The 17,130-nt window shown below is 44.4% G+C and overlaps 1 protein-coding gene across 1 annotated transcript in view; it reads right to left on the bottom strand.

Annotated features, from left to right (window-relative positions):
* The window catches only part of LOC121858408 (early nodulin-75-like), a 20,322-nt gene extending 4,829 nt beyond the window's left edge, over positions 1-15,493 (bottom strand). The window contains exons 1-4 of the mRNA XM_042354853.1: positions 15,391-15,493; positions 6,459-7,185; positions 6,013-6,199; positions 5,195-5,251 (exon numbers count right to left, since the gene is read on the bottom strand). Of these exons, the coding sequence (XP_042210787.1) occupies positions 5,195-5,251; positions 6,013-6,199; positions 6,459-7,185; positions 15,391-15,493 (1,074 nt within the window). The remainder of the gene's footprint in view (positions 1-5,194; positions 5,252-6,012; positions 6,200-6,458; positions 7,186-15,390) is intronic.
* Between the last annotated feature and the right edge of the window lie 1,637 nt (positions 15,494-17,130).

Below are 17,130 nucleotides of genomic sequence, written 5' to 3'. Positions count from 1 at the left end.
TAGTATTATATTATCACACCTGGACATTGTGTTATATTATCTCACCTGGACATTGTATTATATTATCTCACCTGGACATTGTGTTATATTATCTCACCTGGACATTGTATTATATTATCTCACCTGGACATTGTATTATATTATCTCACCTGGACATTGTATTATATTATCTCACCTGGACATTATATTATATTATCTCACCTGGACATAGTATTATATTATCACACCTGGACATTGTATGATATATTTCACCTAGACATTGTATTATATTATCTCACCTGGTCATTGTATTATATTATCTCACCTTCATCATTTATTACCAGCTATGGGTTTCTCTCTCTTGCTGTTTACGAGTTTCTTTATAAAAACTTAGAAGAGGGAAGATTAAAATTAGGTAGTTATTGAAGGATTTAATTATATATATATCGATGAACAGGAGACAACAAGGATTAAGAATGTGTGAAGATTAATTATCATATGGATTATCTTGGTGTGTATAAGTGTGGGTCTTGGTGCTAAAAATTAATCATGGTTTTGTTTAGTGATTTACTAGGTCAATTTGTTATATCAAGTGTATGTGCCATGGCCTGTGTTTGTCTTGACCTGTGTTTGACCTGATCTGTGTTTGACCTGATCTGTGTTTGACATGATCTGTTTTTGACATGACCTGTGTTTGCCAAGACATGTGTTTGCCATGACCTGTGTTTGTCTGTGTTTGACTGTTTTTGACCCCTGTGTTTGACATGACTCATGACCTTGACCTGTGTTTGACAAGATGTTTCGACCTGTGTGACAGTTTGTGACCTGTGTTTGCCATGACCTGTGTTTGTGACCTGTGTTTGTCAGTTTGCCATGACTGTGTTTGCCGGACCTGTGTTTGGCCGTGACCTGTGTTTGCCATGACCTGTGCTGCGTGTTTGACATGACCTGTGTTTGCATGACCTGTGTTTGCATGACCTGTGTTTTTGACATGACCTGTGTTTGCCATGACCTGTGTTTGCCATGACCTGTGTTTTGCCTGTGTTTGCCATGACCTGTGTTTGCCATGACCTGTGCCATGACCTGTGTTTGCTGATGACCCTGTGTTTGCCATGACCTGTGTTTGACATGACCTGTGTTTGACATGACTGTTTGCTTGACCTGTGTTGACCTGCATGACCTGTGTTTGCCATGACCTGTGTTTGCCATGACCTGTGCCATGTGTTTGCATGACCTGTGTTTGACATGCCATATGGACCATGATGTTTTGCATGACCTGTGTTTGCATGATCTGTGTTTGAGACCTGTGTTTGCGACCTGTGTTGCCATGACCTGTGTTTGTCATGACCTGTGTTTGCCAAGACCTGTGTTTGCCATGACCTGTGTTTTGCCATGACCCGTGTTTGACAGACCTGTGTTTGCCATGACCTGTGTTTGTTATGACCTGTGTTTGACAAGACCCGTGTTTGCCAAAACCTCTCTTTGTCATGTCCTTTCTTCCCCTCCTGCTTCTCTTCCTTGCTGTTCCTCCCCTGCTCTTCCTTCTCCCCTGCTCCCCCCCCGGTATCAGAATTTTGGGACGAAAATTCAATCAGTTAGGGGCGAGTAGTGGAGACGGGGAATTAATGGTGGACATGGGAGAGGGGAGGAAGGGAAGGGAGAGGGAAGGAGTGGAGGGAGTGAGACAGGGGAGGAAGGGAAGGGAGGAGTGGAGGGGAGTGAGGGAGGAGGTGAGGAGGGAGAGAGGGATGAGAGAGAGGTGAAGAGAGAGAGAGAGGAGGGACAAAATGAGGAGATGATAAGGTAGGGGAGAGAAGAAAGTGTTGGATTAGGTTACGTTTGGTTAGGTTAGGTTAGGTTAGGTTACGTTAGGTTAGATTAGGTTAGGTTAGGTTAGGTTAGGTTACGTTAGGTTAGATTAGGTTACGTTAGGTTAGATTAGGTTATTTAACAATGGAATGTGAAATAAACTGAGGTGTCTAATCTTCAGATAATATATTACCCAGGAGCAGTGATTATCCTCCATATGTATTACCGCTTTATGTCTATTATCACGGCCTGTATATAACCATAAACTACAAGATAACAGAAGGATGCACATTTTTTAGAGTCAATTCTTCCTGGGGATAAGCGATTGAAATCCCTCTAGACCATATTTGATCAGATGTGTTTATTTTATCGTTTAATTTATTCGATTGGAAGGGATTTACTTTCGGTTAATTCGGCATTTTTGATCAGATTACTCGGTGTGTGTGTGTGTGTGTGTGTGTGTGTGTGTATGTGTGTGTGTGTGTGTGTGTGTGTGTGTGTGTGTGTGTGGAGTGTGTGTGTGTGAAAGTGTGTTTGTGTGTGTGTGTGTGTGTGTGTGTGTATTCTACCTAGAGTTTATGACCCAGTGGAGAGGGCACTCAACAGGTGTTCTCGTTTTACTCCTTAGGAAAGTGGACGCGTAGTGAGAGGAGAGAGGAGAGAGGAGAGAGAGAGAGAGGGAGAGAGAGAGAGAGAGAGAGAGAGGAGAGAGAGGTTTAAATTTAGAGAGATGAAGATTACTTGAGAGAAAAAGAGTGAGCAAAGGGTTGGGAAAGAGAAGGAGAGAGTGATCTAACCTAACATAATCTCACTTAACCTAACCCTCAGGTGGTTAATTTCCAGGTGAAATAGGCTGGAGCGTGTCCTACTTTTATTTTTGGATGACTTACACTATAATATGCTATACTATGCATGATTTATTTTATACATACTATAAACACACAACACACACACACACACAAATATATATATATATATATATATATATATATATATATATATATATATATATATATATATATATATATATATATATATATATATATATATATAAAATAGAACATGTAATTAGAGTAGCTATTCACGTCCTCTTTTTCAGGGAGAGTCGAGCGTTTCATCAGTTATAGCGACCACTGCCAGTTGGTAATTAAATAAACACCAGAACTCCGCCGCGTTTATTGCTCCTCCTCGTGATTTATTGTGTCGTGCCTAAGGTTTTTTTTTTCGTAATTTAATTTTCTCTCGAGCCATAAATCATACGAGTGTTATGTGTTATGTATCCACTTAACTAGGTACACAAACCTACATGAATGCCTGCGACACAAGTACTAATATATGGCATGATAATATAATAATGGTTGCCCCTTGAAATCGAGGATGGCCGGCCCTAGGGCCACCTAGGCGTGAATTTGTTTAAGGAATAGTCCGAGAAGACCGGACAACTCGTCAACCCCGGAATACGATCCGCAAATCGTTTAACATCCAGGAGGCAAGTGGCGTAAAGAAACTTGACCAGAGTTTCACCCTATCCGGGGATCGAACCCGGGTCCACTCGCTTGCGAAGTGAGCATGCTGACTATTACTCCACAGGTCACCGAATATATGACATACATACATACATACATACATACATACATACATACATACATACATACATACATACATACCATGGCTTACAGACTTCCTCAGTGACCGACGCCAAGCTGTACGCTTCCGAGGGGCTATCTCCACCTTTCAGTCACTCACCTGTGGAGTCCCCCAAGGCACCAAGATGGGACCACTCTGCTTCCTTATGCTTATCAATGATGCCCTAAGAGAAACCCCTGCTCGCTGGAAATATGTCGACGACTCCACTATTGGGATCAGCGTCAACAATTCTGCTCCCAACCATACCGCCCTTCAGGATTTATTGAACAGTCTCCAAAACTGGGCCACCAACAACCACGTCACCATCAACCATACCAAGACCATGGTTATGCACATCAACCTCTCCTCCGACGTTGTCCCACCCCCTTCCATTACTTTAGGTCCGAACACACTCCAGGTTGTAGATTCCACTAAGCTCCTCGGCGTCACCATAGACAACAAACTAAATTGAAAACCACACGTCAGTGAAGTTATCAAATCCTCCTGGTTCCGTCTCCACCTCCTCCGTGGACTCAAATCCCTCGGAGTTCCTGCGCCCGAGCTCCTCAGTGTTTACTCAACATTCATACTTCCCAAGCTCACCTATGCCTGCCCTGCCTGGTCTTCCTCCCTAAATGCCACACAACGTAAAACACCCAGAAAGTGCAAAGAGGGCATGCAAGATTATTCTCTCCCCTTCCCTACTACATATCACAGCGCTCAACACACTGACCCTTTCTGACTCACTGACCTCTGCACCATCCTCGACACCGGCTCCTACTACCACCTGAGATCCCTAGCCCGAGAATTGCTGTTCGACACCACAACCGCATCCAGCCCATACGTGCACGAACTGATCGCTATAAGAACAGCCCAGTCCCAACCATTGTAAAAATTATCAATGACTTGTAATAAACCAGTGTATTCACTCCCAGTAAATCCTACTTCTTGCACTGTCACTATGTTGAAATGCCCTGTAGTTTGAGCTTTTCCCCATCCAGTTATTATATATCTTATTTGTATCACTTATGTTACTTGTATATTATTTGTAAATCGAAACCCATTCCCCAATTATGCAACTGTATATTTTCAGCCTTCTGGCTGCTATGCTCTTTCAATAAACCGTTAATTATTATTGTTATTATTATTATTATTATTATTATTATTATTATTATTATTATTATTATTATTATTATTATTATTATTATTATTATTATTATTATTATTACATACATATTCTTGGATAATGACGAAAAATGCATTAATTGGTTTAAGTGTTTTATAATAAGACAATACGTGTTTACAGTATATATGCTCTGCTCTGCCGAAGACAGTGTTATGAATCACTTCCGGTTTGTGTTTCGTTATATTTCTGTGCGTGTTTGAATTATCCACCTTTCTCCACTCCCTCCATCCTCCTCCACCCTCTTCACCTTCCTCCACTCCCTCCACTCCGTCCACCCTTTTCCACTCCCTCAATCGCCCTCCGCTCTCCTCCACTCCATCCACCTTCCTTCATTCCCTCTACTCCCTCCACACTTCTCACTACACCCTCCACCTCCACTCCCTCCTAGTCCTTCCATCCTCCTCTACTCCCTCATCCACCATTCATTTTCTCCACCTTCCTTCATTCTCTCCAGTTCCACCACTTCCCTTAAGCCCTCCATAGTCCGCCTTAGGGCCATAATCCTCCCATCAGCCTCTTACCTCTTGTCCATGTTACATCTCCTTCACTTAACTTGTCCTCATTCCCCCCCCCTCTCTCCTCTCTCTCTCTCTCTCTCTCTCTCTCTCTCTCTCTCTCTCTCTCTCTCTCTCCTCTCTCTCTCTCTCTCTCTCTCTCTCTCTGTCTATTCCGCAGGGAAAGAAAAGGGAGGCAAGAGAGGAAGGTGGAAAAGGAGGGAGAGGAGCAAAGAACGAGGGGGAAGAAAATGAAGAAAGGAGAAAAAGAGGAGCAAGGAAGAAAGGGAAGGGAGGAAATGAAGGAAGGAAGGAAGGAGGGAGGGATAAAACGAGGATGGGACGGGAGAAAGGAAGGAAGAGGAGAGAGAACGAGGATGGGACGGGTGGGAGGCTGGGTAGGAAAGGGGGAGTGATGGGAGTGAGAGGAGGAGGAGAGGGTGAAGGAAGAGGAAGTGAGAGGAAGAGAGGGGGGGAGAGGGTGAAGGGAGTGAGAGGGAGGGGAGGGAGAGAGAAGGAAGTCCCCAAGTGACTCGACAAATTCAGTCTAAGTCAATAATGTTTGCTAATTATTCCCGGTACTTCCCGAGGATGATCCCAGAACGATATTGAGTGTGGCAGGCGAGGGTGGGGGAGGTTATGACCCTGCTGGTGGGTTGTGATCTGTTGTGGGTTGTGATCTGTTGGGGGTTGTGATCTGTTGTGGGGTTGTGATCTGTTGTGGGTTGTGATCTTGTGGGGTTTGTGATCTGTTGTGGGGTTGTGATCTTTTGGTGGGGTTGTGGTCTGTTGTGGGTTGTGTTGTGGGGTTGTGATCTGTTGGTGGGTTGGACCTGTTGTGGGGTTGTGATCTGTTGTGGGGTTGTGATCTGTTGTGGGTTGTGATCTGTTGTGGGTTGTGTTGTGGGGTTGTGTGACCTGTTGTGGGGTTGTGATCTGTTGTGGGTTGTGATCTGTTGTGGGGTTGTGGATCTGTTGTGTTGTGATCTGTTGTGGGTTGTGATCTGTTGGTGGGTTGTGATCTGTTGTGGGGTTGTGATGTGTTGTGGGTTGTGTTGTGGGGTTGTGACCTGTTGTGGGGTTGTGATCTGTTGTGGGTTGTGATCTGTTGTGGGGTTGTGATCTGTTGTGGTTGTGGATCTGGTTGTGGGTTGTGATCTGTTGGTGGGTTGTGATCTGTTGGTGGGTTGTGATGTGTTGTGGGTTGTGTTGTGGGTTGTGACCTGTTGTGGGGTTGTGATCTGTTGTGGGTTGTGATCTGTTGTGGGGTTGTGATCTGTTGTGGGGTTGTGATCTGTTGTGGGTTGTGGTGGGGTTGTGACCTGTTGTGGGGTTGTGATCTGTTGTGGGTTGTGATCTATTGCGGGTTGTAATCTGTTGGTGGGTTGAGATCTGTTGGGGTTGTGATCTGTTGTGGGGTTGTGATCTGTGTGGGGTTGTGATCTGTTGTGGGTTGTGATCTCTGGTGGGTTGTAATCTGTTGGTGGTTGTGATCTATTGGTGGGCTGTGATCTGTTGGTGGGTTGTGATCTGTTGGTGGGTTGTGATCTGTTGGTGGTTGTGATCTGTTGGTGGGTTGTGATCTGTTTGGGGTTGTGATCTGTTGTGGGGTTGTGGATCTGTTGTGGGGTTGTGTTGTGGGGTTGTGACCTGTTGTGGGGTTGTGATCTGTTGTGGGTTGTGATCTATTGGTGGGTTGTAATCTGTTGGTGGGTTGTGATCTATTGGTGGTTGTGATCTTGGTGGGTGTGATCTGTTGGTGGTTTGTGATCTGTTGTGGGGTTGTGATGTGTTGTGGGTTGTGTTGTGGGTGTGACCTGTTGTGGGGTTGTGGATCTGTTGTGGGTTGTGATCTGTTGTGTTGTGATCTGTTGTGGGGTTGGATCTGTTGTGGGTTGTGTTGTGACCTGTTGTGGCCAGGATAAGTCTGTTGTATCTGTTGTGGGTTGTGATCTGTTGTGGGGTTGTGGACTGTTGTGGGTTGTGATCTGTTGTGGGGTTGTGATCTGTTGTGGGGTTGTGATCTGCGGGTTGTGATAAGCTGTGGGGTTGTGATCTGTTGTGGGTTGTGATCTGTTGTGGGGTTGTGATCTGTTGTGGGTTGTGATCTGTTGTGGGGTTGTGATCTGTTGTGTTGTGATCTGTTGGTGGGTTGTGATAAGCTGTGGGTTGTGATAAGCTGTGGGGTTGTGATCTGTTGTTAGTCCTCCTTCTCTTGTTCCTCCTCCTCATCCTTCTCCCTTCTTCCTTTTTCCTTTCTTCCTCCTTCAACTTCTCCTCCTTCTCCCTTTTCCTTCTTCCGTCTTTCTCTTCCTCCTTCTTCCCTCCTCCTCCTCCTCCTCCCACTACTACTATTCCTGCTCTTTCTGCTTTTCTTCCTCCCTTCAACTTCTCCTCCTTCCTCCTCTTCCTTCTCTCTTCCTTTCCTCCTTCTCTCCCTTTCCAACCTCCTCCTCAACCTTCTTTCTTTTCTTCCTCCTCCCTCCTTCCTCCTTTCTTCCTCCTCCTTTCCTCCTTCCTCCTTTCTTCCTCCTCCTCTCCTCCTCCTTTCTTCCTCCTCCTCCTCCTTCTCCACCATTCATTAACTCAGGAGGGCTGAAGACGACTCGGCGGACTCATAAGCCCATGCTGGTGGAATACTTGGGGGTACCTTGAGGGGGTGGAGGAGTACCTTGGAAGGAAATAGACTCTTCAACTCTCTTGAGCCTCTGTTATCCCTTCTTCTGTCCCGTCATTTATCCTCTCTTCTTCCTTCTTCCTTTCATTTCTTTTACCCTATCACTCCATAGTTCTCTCTCTCTCTCTCTCTCTCTCTTCCCTCGCATCTTCTTTTCTCCTTCCTACTCTTACTCTCCTCATTCCTTCTCCTCTCGTCAGCCCTTTTCCACCTCCTCCCTCTCTCTCTCAGCAGCTAGTAGTCAGCAGTTAATGGTCAGAAGGTGGTCAGCAGCTAGTAGTCAGCACTTAGTAGTCAGCGGGTAGTGGTCAACAGTTAGTGGTCAGCAGTAGCAGTTAGTAGTCAGAAGTTAGTGGTCAGCAGTAGCAGTTAGCAGTCAGCAGTTAGTGGTCAGCAGTTAGTGGTCAACAGTTAGTGGTCAGCGGGTAGTGTTGAGGCGGCGACCTACACCTGGCCGGGATAATAGAAGAAGCCTCATATATTAATGACCAATATTACCTGTACCTCTTCCCGCTTCACCAGTCATCATCACTCCTAAATTATCTCTCTGGCCACTTTACTCCCAATAAATTTACTTCCCATAAATTCCTGTTCATTAAAATGTCTCTAAATTAATGTTGGCATTTTTTTAAATAAACGACTTAATGATTTTGTCTAGCTTATTAATTTAATGTGTCAAAGTTTTTATTTTTTTATGAACTTATTTATTCTGTCGAGCGAAATAGGTTATAAACTAAATTAATTGTAAAGAAAAATCATATAATATTTATAATTTCTTGATTAGTATATTAAATTCCTAGTTAATTGTCCTCAAAATAAGTGTCTTTAGATTAACAAATTCGAATCACCTGAAGATCAAAGAAACGCCACCTAGGGGAGTTAGTTTAGGTTAGCTTAGGTTAGCGTTAGGGTAGTTGATCTTCAGGTAATCCTAAATTTTTACCTGTACGTTCCCGACGGGGGAGAGAAATTGTATATAACGCCAATTTGAAACCTGTTCTCTGTGTCACCTGAGGCTTTACCGAGTTACCTTTTCCTACCTGTCGGTGTTTTACAGATGATATGTAAAACACCATGAACACCTGCAGCCTCGTCAGGATGGAGTATCTGCGCCAGACACCCACCAGTCAACACTTGTACTCTCTTCTCGTGTTGATTGGAGGGGTTTTGTAGTGTAAATATTATAAAATGATACCTTGGTGATGAGACTCGAAACTGACTATAATTTGAAGATGAGAGTGAAATGAGTAATAATAATAATAAGAATAATAATAATAATAATAATAATAATAATAATAATAATAATAACAATAATAATAATGAAAATAATAATAATAATAATAACAATAATAATAATAATAATGAGTGTAAGTATGATAAAACTAAATATAGGTGTGTGTGTGTGTGTGTGTGTGTGTGTGTGTGTGTGGGCCGCATCAGGCAGACATGTACAAACTCAAAAGACCCCAACGACGATGTAGGCGGCAGAGGTGACCACCATGGAAACCCAGCGACTACACCGGCGGACAAAGCAATGCCTAATGGATAGGCTACTAAGCGAAACCCAGCAAACTAAGCTATCGGCGATTCATGCAACTCCCCCTCTCCCCAGTCGTTTACCGCGCACCACTGGATCAGGAAAAGGGAGAGCCAAGATGTGTAGTTGCAGCCTGCGCCCTGCCTCCACCACATAAATCAACTCGCGCGCAGCCATCACCCAGCTCATCATATCTCATCATCCTCAAAACCACCTATACCCCCAAAAGTCCCTGTGGCGACAGACGAGTGGCGATGAGGACAAGCAGAGATGACTGCCGGGGAGTCTCTAGTCACATCTCTGCACATGGGCGGCACAGATCGCTAAGTCTTTTATGCACTGGGATCACAGGCAGCAATTAGTCAGTCTATCTGTGCATCTACAGGCAGCCCTTTCGAAGTCACTCTGCTCACCCATGGGAAGAGGGGCTAGAAAGGTGCCCTAAACGCAGCACCTAAAACCCAACCTGACTGTGCAGCAGCACCCGAGTAAGGTCATCCTTATAGTCGAAAAACACAACCAGAATCATAGATCAAGCAAAAACAAACCATACAACCTCTTATGGTCGCTGCATGAAATGTCAGGACCCTTCTGGATACTGGCACAAATGAGCGTCCTGAAAGAAGGACTGCCCTTGTGGCAAAAGAGCTGGCTAGGTATAACATCGACATAGCAGCCATCAGTGAGTCCCGGCTCCCAGAGGAGGGCTAATTCACAGAACGGGGGTCTGGCTACACCTTCTCGAAGGGTAAGCCTGCTGCAGAGAGAAATCGCATCCTACACAGACTAACTGAAATACCTATTGGGATCAACGAGCGCCTTATAACGCTTCGAGTCCCACTGAATCACTCACATCATGCCTTCTTCATCAGTGCATACGCCCTAACACTGGATGCAGAGGATGACATCAAAGGGCCTTTTATGCCGACCTCGACAAGGTTTTTCTCCTTGGCGACTTCAATGCCAGAGTTGGCAGAGAAGCTAACATTTGGCAGGGAGCCATAGGGAGAAATGGACTAGGCAAGTGTAATCCCAACGGCCTACTCCTCCTCAGAAGTGTGCTGCACACAACCTCACTATCACCAATACCTTGTTTAGGCAGGCCGACAAGTTAAAGGTTTCGTGGCAACACCCACGATCCAAACACTGGCATCTCATTGATTACATCATTGTCAGAGAAAGAGATCGCCAAGATGTACTCATCACCCGTGCCATGCGTGGCTCAGACCACTGTGACACTGAACATCGACTTGTCAGATCCAAGCTCTCACTTCACGTCGCCCCAAAACGGCGACGTGAAGAAAGCGCAAGAAGAAAGCGGCAGCCCAGCGAGAACTTCGCAATCTAAAGAATGACTGGCTTAAAATTAAAGCATGTGAAGCACAAAAACTTGCAGATTAGCACAAGATGCGCAAATTTTTAATTTTCAATAAAACATTTTATGGGCCAGTCACTCGTGGTGCAGCCCCCCTCCACTCGTCCGACGGTAACCTCATAATTAAAGACGTTGAAGGCCTCCTTCAGCGCTGGAAAGAGCATTACCATTCATTGCTCAACCGAAACACTGATGTGGATGTCCTGACTACCCAGCAGGCCCCTCAGCATCTAGAACTGACCCACCTCAGCTATCCTCCATCCCTGGATGTGAGGTAGCTACTGCCATCAAACAGATGAAAAATAACAAAGTCTCAGGGCCTGATGGAATCCCAGCCGAGGTGTTCAAAGCAGGCGGACCTCTGCTTACCAGCCGTCTCCATTCTCTCCTGGAGAATATATGGGAAAAGGAGGAAATCCCCCAAGCTCTTAAAGATGCCTCCATTGTCAATATTTATAAGAACAAGGGAGACCGGTCAGACTGTGGCAACTACCGTGGGATCTCGCTGCTCTCCGTAGCTGGCAAGACTATCGCCCGAGTCCTCCTAAACAGACTTCTTCCTGAGGCGGAAAATTTCCTCCCAGAATCTCAATATGGTTTTAGACCATCAAGTGGCACCATTGACATGATCTTTGCTGCCCGCCAGATACAGAAAACGTGCAGAGAACAGCGTCGTGACCTGTACATGGGTTTCATCGACCTAACCAAGGCCTTCGACTCGGTCAACAGGGAAGGCCTCTGGTGGCCCCTCAGCCGTTTTGGCTGCCCACCAAAATTCATCGCCATTGTGTGGCAACTCCACGATGGCATGAACGGCAGTGTCATGCACAACGTCACCCAGTCAGAGTTCTTCCCCATCCAAATAGGGGTTAAACAAGGGTATGTACTGACAACAACTCTCTTTTCCATTTTCTTGGCTGCCTTCCTTACTCGTGCCAGTGCCAATTTGGCCAGCGGGGTGAACATCGAGTACCGGGTGAAGGGGGGTCTTTTCAACATAAAACGACTCCAGGCAAGAACAAAGGTATCGGCAGCTTCCATTACTGAGCTTCAGTATGCAGACGACATCACCCTTGTTGGTCACATTGAACACGACCTACAGGAGATCCTGAACACCTACGCAGACGAGTATGCACACTTCGGCCTTGGGGTGAATGTACGTAAGGCTCAGATTCTCTTTCAACCTGCCCCTGGTTCAGACACACCTCCGCCTTCCATCCAGCTTAACGGTACTACCCTCTCTAATGTTGCCCACTTTCGGTATCTCGGCTCCCACCTGTCCACCGCGGCAGACATTGATGAAGAGATTCAGCATCGGATCAGATGTGCATCTCAAGCCTTTGGCAAACTCCGAAATCGTGTCTTCAGCTGTAAGGAGCTCAAATTATCTACAAAGCTGCACGTATATCGAGCAGTGGTCCTCCCCACTCTGCTTTACGGCAGTGAGACATGGGTCACACGCAGGAGGCACCTCAAGGCACTTGAAAACTTTCACCAACGTAGTCTACGTTCCATTCTCCGAGTTCGCTGGGAAGACAAGAGAACAAATGCCAGTATTCTTTCTGGCACCAACTGCAGGAGCATCGAGGCTACCATTATCCATGAACAACTACCTTGGACTGGCCATGTTACCCGCATGGATGACAGTAGACGGCCAAAGTAGCTGCTTTACAGTCACCGAACGAATAGTAAACGTAACGCCAGCGGACATTGAAAGGGTATAAGGATAGTCTTTAGACAAAACTGAAAAAGTGCCAAATCGACCCCCTCACCTGGGAGTCGATTACTCCACATCGTAACGTTTGGAGGAGCACCACACGAGAAGGTGTCGATACTTTCGAGTTAGCCCTACTGCAAGCCGAGGCAGACAAGCGCCAACGCCAGAAAGACGTTGCCACCGTCCCTCCCGCAGTAGATGGAGCCCTCCACATGTACAACGAATGTGAACGACTCTGCGGGTCCCGTATCGGCCTCTTTAGTCACCTCAAAACTCACCAACCTAGGTGACAGCCCTAATAACTCATATCATTGTATCCTAGCTGGATGACCGTCATACTCGATTCCGAGTGACAGCAAAGTACTGTAGTAGTAGTTGTGTGTGTGTGTGTGTGTGTGTGTGATTAAATTGTTTCGTGGGTTAGTTAAGAGTATGTAGTTGTCTGTGGATGAGTCAGTCATGAGTAAATGAGTCAGATGATGTGAATAGTCAGGGTTATGAGTAATGGGTTGTGTGAGTGACAGAAAAAACCCACGATATATGAGGCAAAATATAATGAGTTTTGTATTCAGTAAGTTATTGATGGTAATGTGCCGACAGGGGACGTCTATAATGAATTGTGTATGTTAAAATATTTATTGTTAAGTTCATTGAAACAAATGCAAGAGTGCAACTGGGAAGGTGTGTGTGTGTGTGTGTGTGTGTGTGTGTGTGTGTGTGTGTGTGTGTGTGTGTGTGTGTGTGTGTGTGTGTGTGTGTGTGTGTGTTGTGTGTGTGTGTGTGTGTGTGTGTGTGTGGGAGGGTGGGGAATGGTGATATCCATGTGAGAACACACCAAGAAGCCAGGAACCACTTACCTTTCACCCTCCATCTTTTACCCTCTACCTCCACCCCCTTCCCCACCCCTCCATCTCCACACCCTTCCCCACCCCTCTACCTCCACCCCTTCCCCACCCCTCCACCTCCACCCCTTCACCTCCACCCCTTCCCCACCCCTTCATCTGCAGTGTAGGAGAGAGAGAGAGAGGGAGGTGTGCAGTGAAGGAGAGAGAGAGGGAGGTGTACAGTGGCGAAGAGAGGGAGGGAAGTGTGCAATGTGGGAAGGAAGGAGGGAGGGAGGGAAGGATGGAGAGGGGGGGGGTACTATGGGAGGAAGCAGACAAAAGTGTGTTTGTTTGTTTGGGGAAGGACAGAAAGAGTTTGTTTTTATGTTTGTGTGACATAAATCAAGACTCACTTACACTTTACACTTCACTCCTACTGTTTACTCATCATCATCACGTAAACATTCCCTCTAGTCTCGTCTGCTGTATAGAAGGGAAAGGCTTGGGGGAGAGAGAGAGAGAAATACCTGTTCATATGCCCAACCATCAACACATTACCTGTACATCCCATCCAATGCATCATCACTTCCATTCTATTCACTACAATCATCAAATTACTCTTTCCATCATTGAAATTGGAACACCTATCTGACAGCTGTAGTGATATATGCACACATACTATATACACACACACATATATACATATATATATTTTCCCACAATTGTATAAATGTTCCATGAATTTAATGCATTTTGTGTAGATAATCTGTTCATATATTTTGATCGTGTGTGTTGATACATATCCGGAGTATATTTCATTGTCGTTCGCCGTTTGTGTTTGTAAGTGGATATATTCCCTAACTATATACCATTATTTTTTTATACCACACAAGACGAAAGAAAAAATTATATACAAATTATTATATTATTTAGATTTTATTTATTTCCATAGTTACCATTGTACACTGAGACTTGAAGATAGTTAATGTTGTATACCAATTAATACGTGTTTTTATTTTATTTAATTGGAATTGTAATTTTACTTCTCCGTTTGGCTTGAGAGGATCATTACCAAGAATCACACATACACACACACACGCACACACACACACACACACACACACACACACACACACACACACACACACACACACACACGTTAAAGATAAGAAAATTTAGATTAAGAGTTTGAAGTTCTGGTGTTATTTATTTCACAGTAAAAGATTTTTTTTTAAATTAAAATAATATGAAAACTATTTTATGAAAACCCAACTTTATGCATTATTTCCTCACTTCATTTCTAATGGAGTATTCAGTCGCGTTCTAAATAGCCTTTGTTCTTGTTTTAAGTCTCTTTCTCTCTATTGTTCTTATTAACTCATATATATATATATATACATATATATATATATACATATATATATATATATATATATATATATATATATATATATATATATATATATATATATATATATATATATATATATATATATATATATATATATATATATATATATATTTATTTATTTATTTATTTATTTATTTATTTATTTATTTATTTATTTATTTACATATTTATTTATCTATGCCTTGCGTGTGGTTGCGTGTGTGTGTGTGTGTGTGTTTTGGTGTGCGTTTCTATGAGTGTGGGTCCAATAATTCCTGGTGTATGTATGTTACATGAAGGTACAGTACCTCCGTGTTACAGTACAGTAAACAAACATCGATTACTCTGAGGAGGATGTTGCGATGTTAAGATGAATGAGTCCCCTTGTAGGATGTTATGATGTCGTATATTAAGGTGTGGGACATTTCAGTGCGCGTTGCAGTAGATGCTGGAGAACTTTGATAACTCACATTACTCCTAAATCACCAAGGTAGACAAAATAGATACCCTCCATCACATAGACACAGACCTGTGTCCTGACCACCAGAGGGTCAAGACCTATTCGGCACCCCACGAACTGCCTGTTAGCTTCCCCCCCCCCCCCCCTCAACCCCCTCCTCTCCGCTGGAATGTTAGCAAGTTCCAGCCAGTAGTTAGAATTTTCGGAAAGGAGTGAAATCAGTGATGAACAGTGATTAATGCCAGTGAAATATATGTTAAACGGTAACAAATGAGAATCGTAACCAGTGAGGTCCCAGTTACCAAATATAACTTACCTATGAGACCCAACAATAAGCGGCGATGAGCTAATGCGTCCACGATAGGAGTCCTTGGACCGTCAGTGAGGCCCTGTGACACCAGACCACTCTGTGGCCCCATGACTTTATGATGCCACGAAGTGAAAGTGTTACTACAGCATCATGTGAGGTCCCTCATTGCATCATCTACATGTTTGCTGTTCTACACCTCAGCACACGTGTCCTACGTGACTTCACACAGAAGGGCAAGAGACCAGCCCCTGCCATCCACTGTAAACATTAATTTGTACGTTCACATCATGTTCCTTTTCCATTTTTTTTTTGGCTTTTATTAAACGACCTACTCCCAGTGTTAATGTAATAACACATTTTTGTCCATTATTTAATTTTAGCCATCGGACTGCAGAACTTTTTGACTGACCCGTTAATCATTAATATTAATATTACAAATAAACTCCATCAGCTAGACAGGCAACATACACCTCCTTCATCACCTAGACAGGCAACATACACCTCCTTCATCACCTAGACAGGCAACATACACCTCCTTCATCACCTAGACAGGAAACATACACCTCCTTCATCACCTAGACAGGCAACATACACCCCTTATCACTTAGACAGGCAACATACACCTCCTTCATCACCCAGACAGAAACATACACCTCTTCATCACCTAGACAGGCAACATACACCTCCTCATCACCTAGACAGGAAACATACGCCTCCTTCATCACCCTAGACAGGAACATACACCTCCTTCATCACCTAGACAGGAAACATACACCTCCTTCATCACCTAGACAGGAAACATACACCTCATCACCTAGACAGGCAACATACACCTCCTTCATCACCTAGACAGGCAACATACACCTCCTTTATCACTTAGACAGGAAACATACACCTCCTTCATCACCTAGACAGGAAACATACACCTCCTTCATCACCTAGACAGGCAACATACACCTCCTTCATCACCTAGACAGGCAACATACACCTCCTTCATCACCCAGACAGGCAACATACACCTCCTTCATCACCTAGACAGGCAACATACACCTCCTTCATCACCCAGACAGGCAACATACACCTCTTCATCACCTAGACAGGAAACATACACCTCCTTCATCACGTAGACAGGCAACATACACCTCCTTCATCACCTAGACAGGAAACATACACCTCCTTCATCACCTAGACAGGCAACATACACCCTTCATCACCTAGACAGGCAACATACACCTCCTTCATCACGTAGACAGGCAACATACACCTCCTTCATCACCTAGACAGGAAACATACACCTCCTTCATCACCTAGACAGGCAACATACACCTCCTTCATCACCTAGACAGGCAACATACACCTCCTTCATCACCTAGACAGGAAACATACACCTCCTTCACCACCTAGACAGGCATACACCTCCTTCTTCTCAGACAGGAAACATACACCCTTCATCACCTAGACAGGCAACATACACCTCCTTCATCACCTAGACAGGAAACATACACCTCCCATCACCTAGACAGGCAAGAGACACCTCCGCTACCTACTACACATGACACCCTTCTTCCTCTCCTCCACCAATCGCATTTCCGGTGACAGAATTTTTTCACACGTGGTTTCCAGTGTCAGAATCTTTCCTCTGGACCACCGTTTACATGTGTGATGGTGTCGATTTAAAAACATTCAGAAAAAAACATTAACAGGCGATCATAATTTTGTTTTTTTTCGTTTTAATGTCTTCTTTCA

This window comes from Homarus americanus, unplaced genomic scaffold (genome assembly GCF_018991925.1).
Source record: "Homarus americanus isolate GMGI-L3 unplaced genomic scaffold, GMGI_Hamer_2.0 scaffold57980, whole genome shotgun sequence".
Taxonomy (NCBI): domain Eukaryota; kingdom Metazoa; phylum Arthropoda; class Malacostraca; order Decapoda; family Nephropidae; genus Homarus; species Homarus americanus.
Note: the sequence above shows the minus strand (reverse complement) of the source record. Positions and strands in the feature narration are given on the sequence as shown.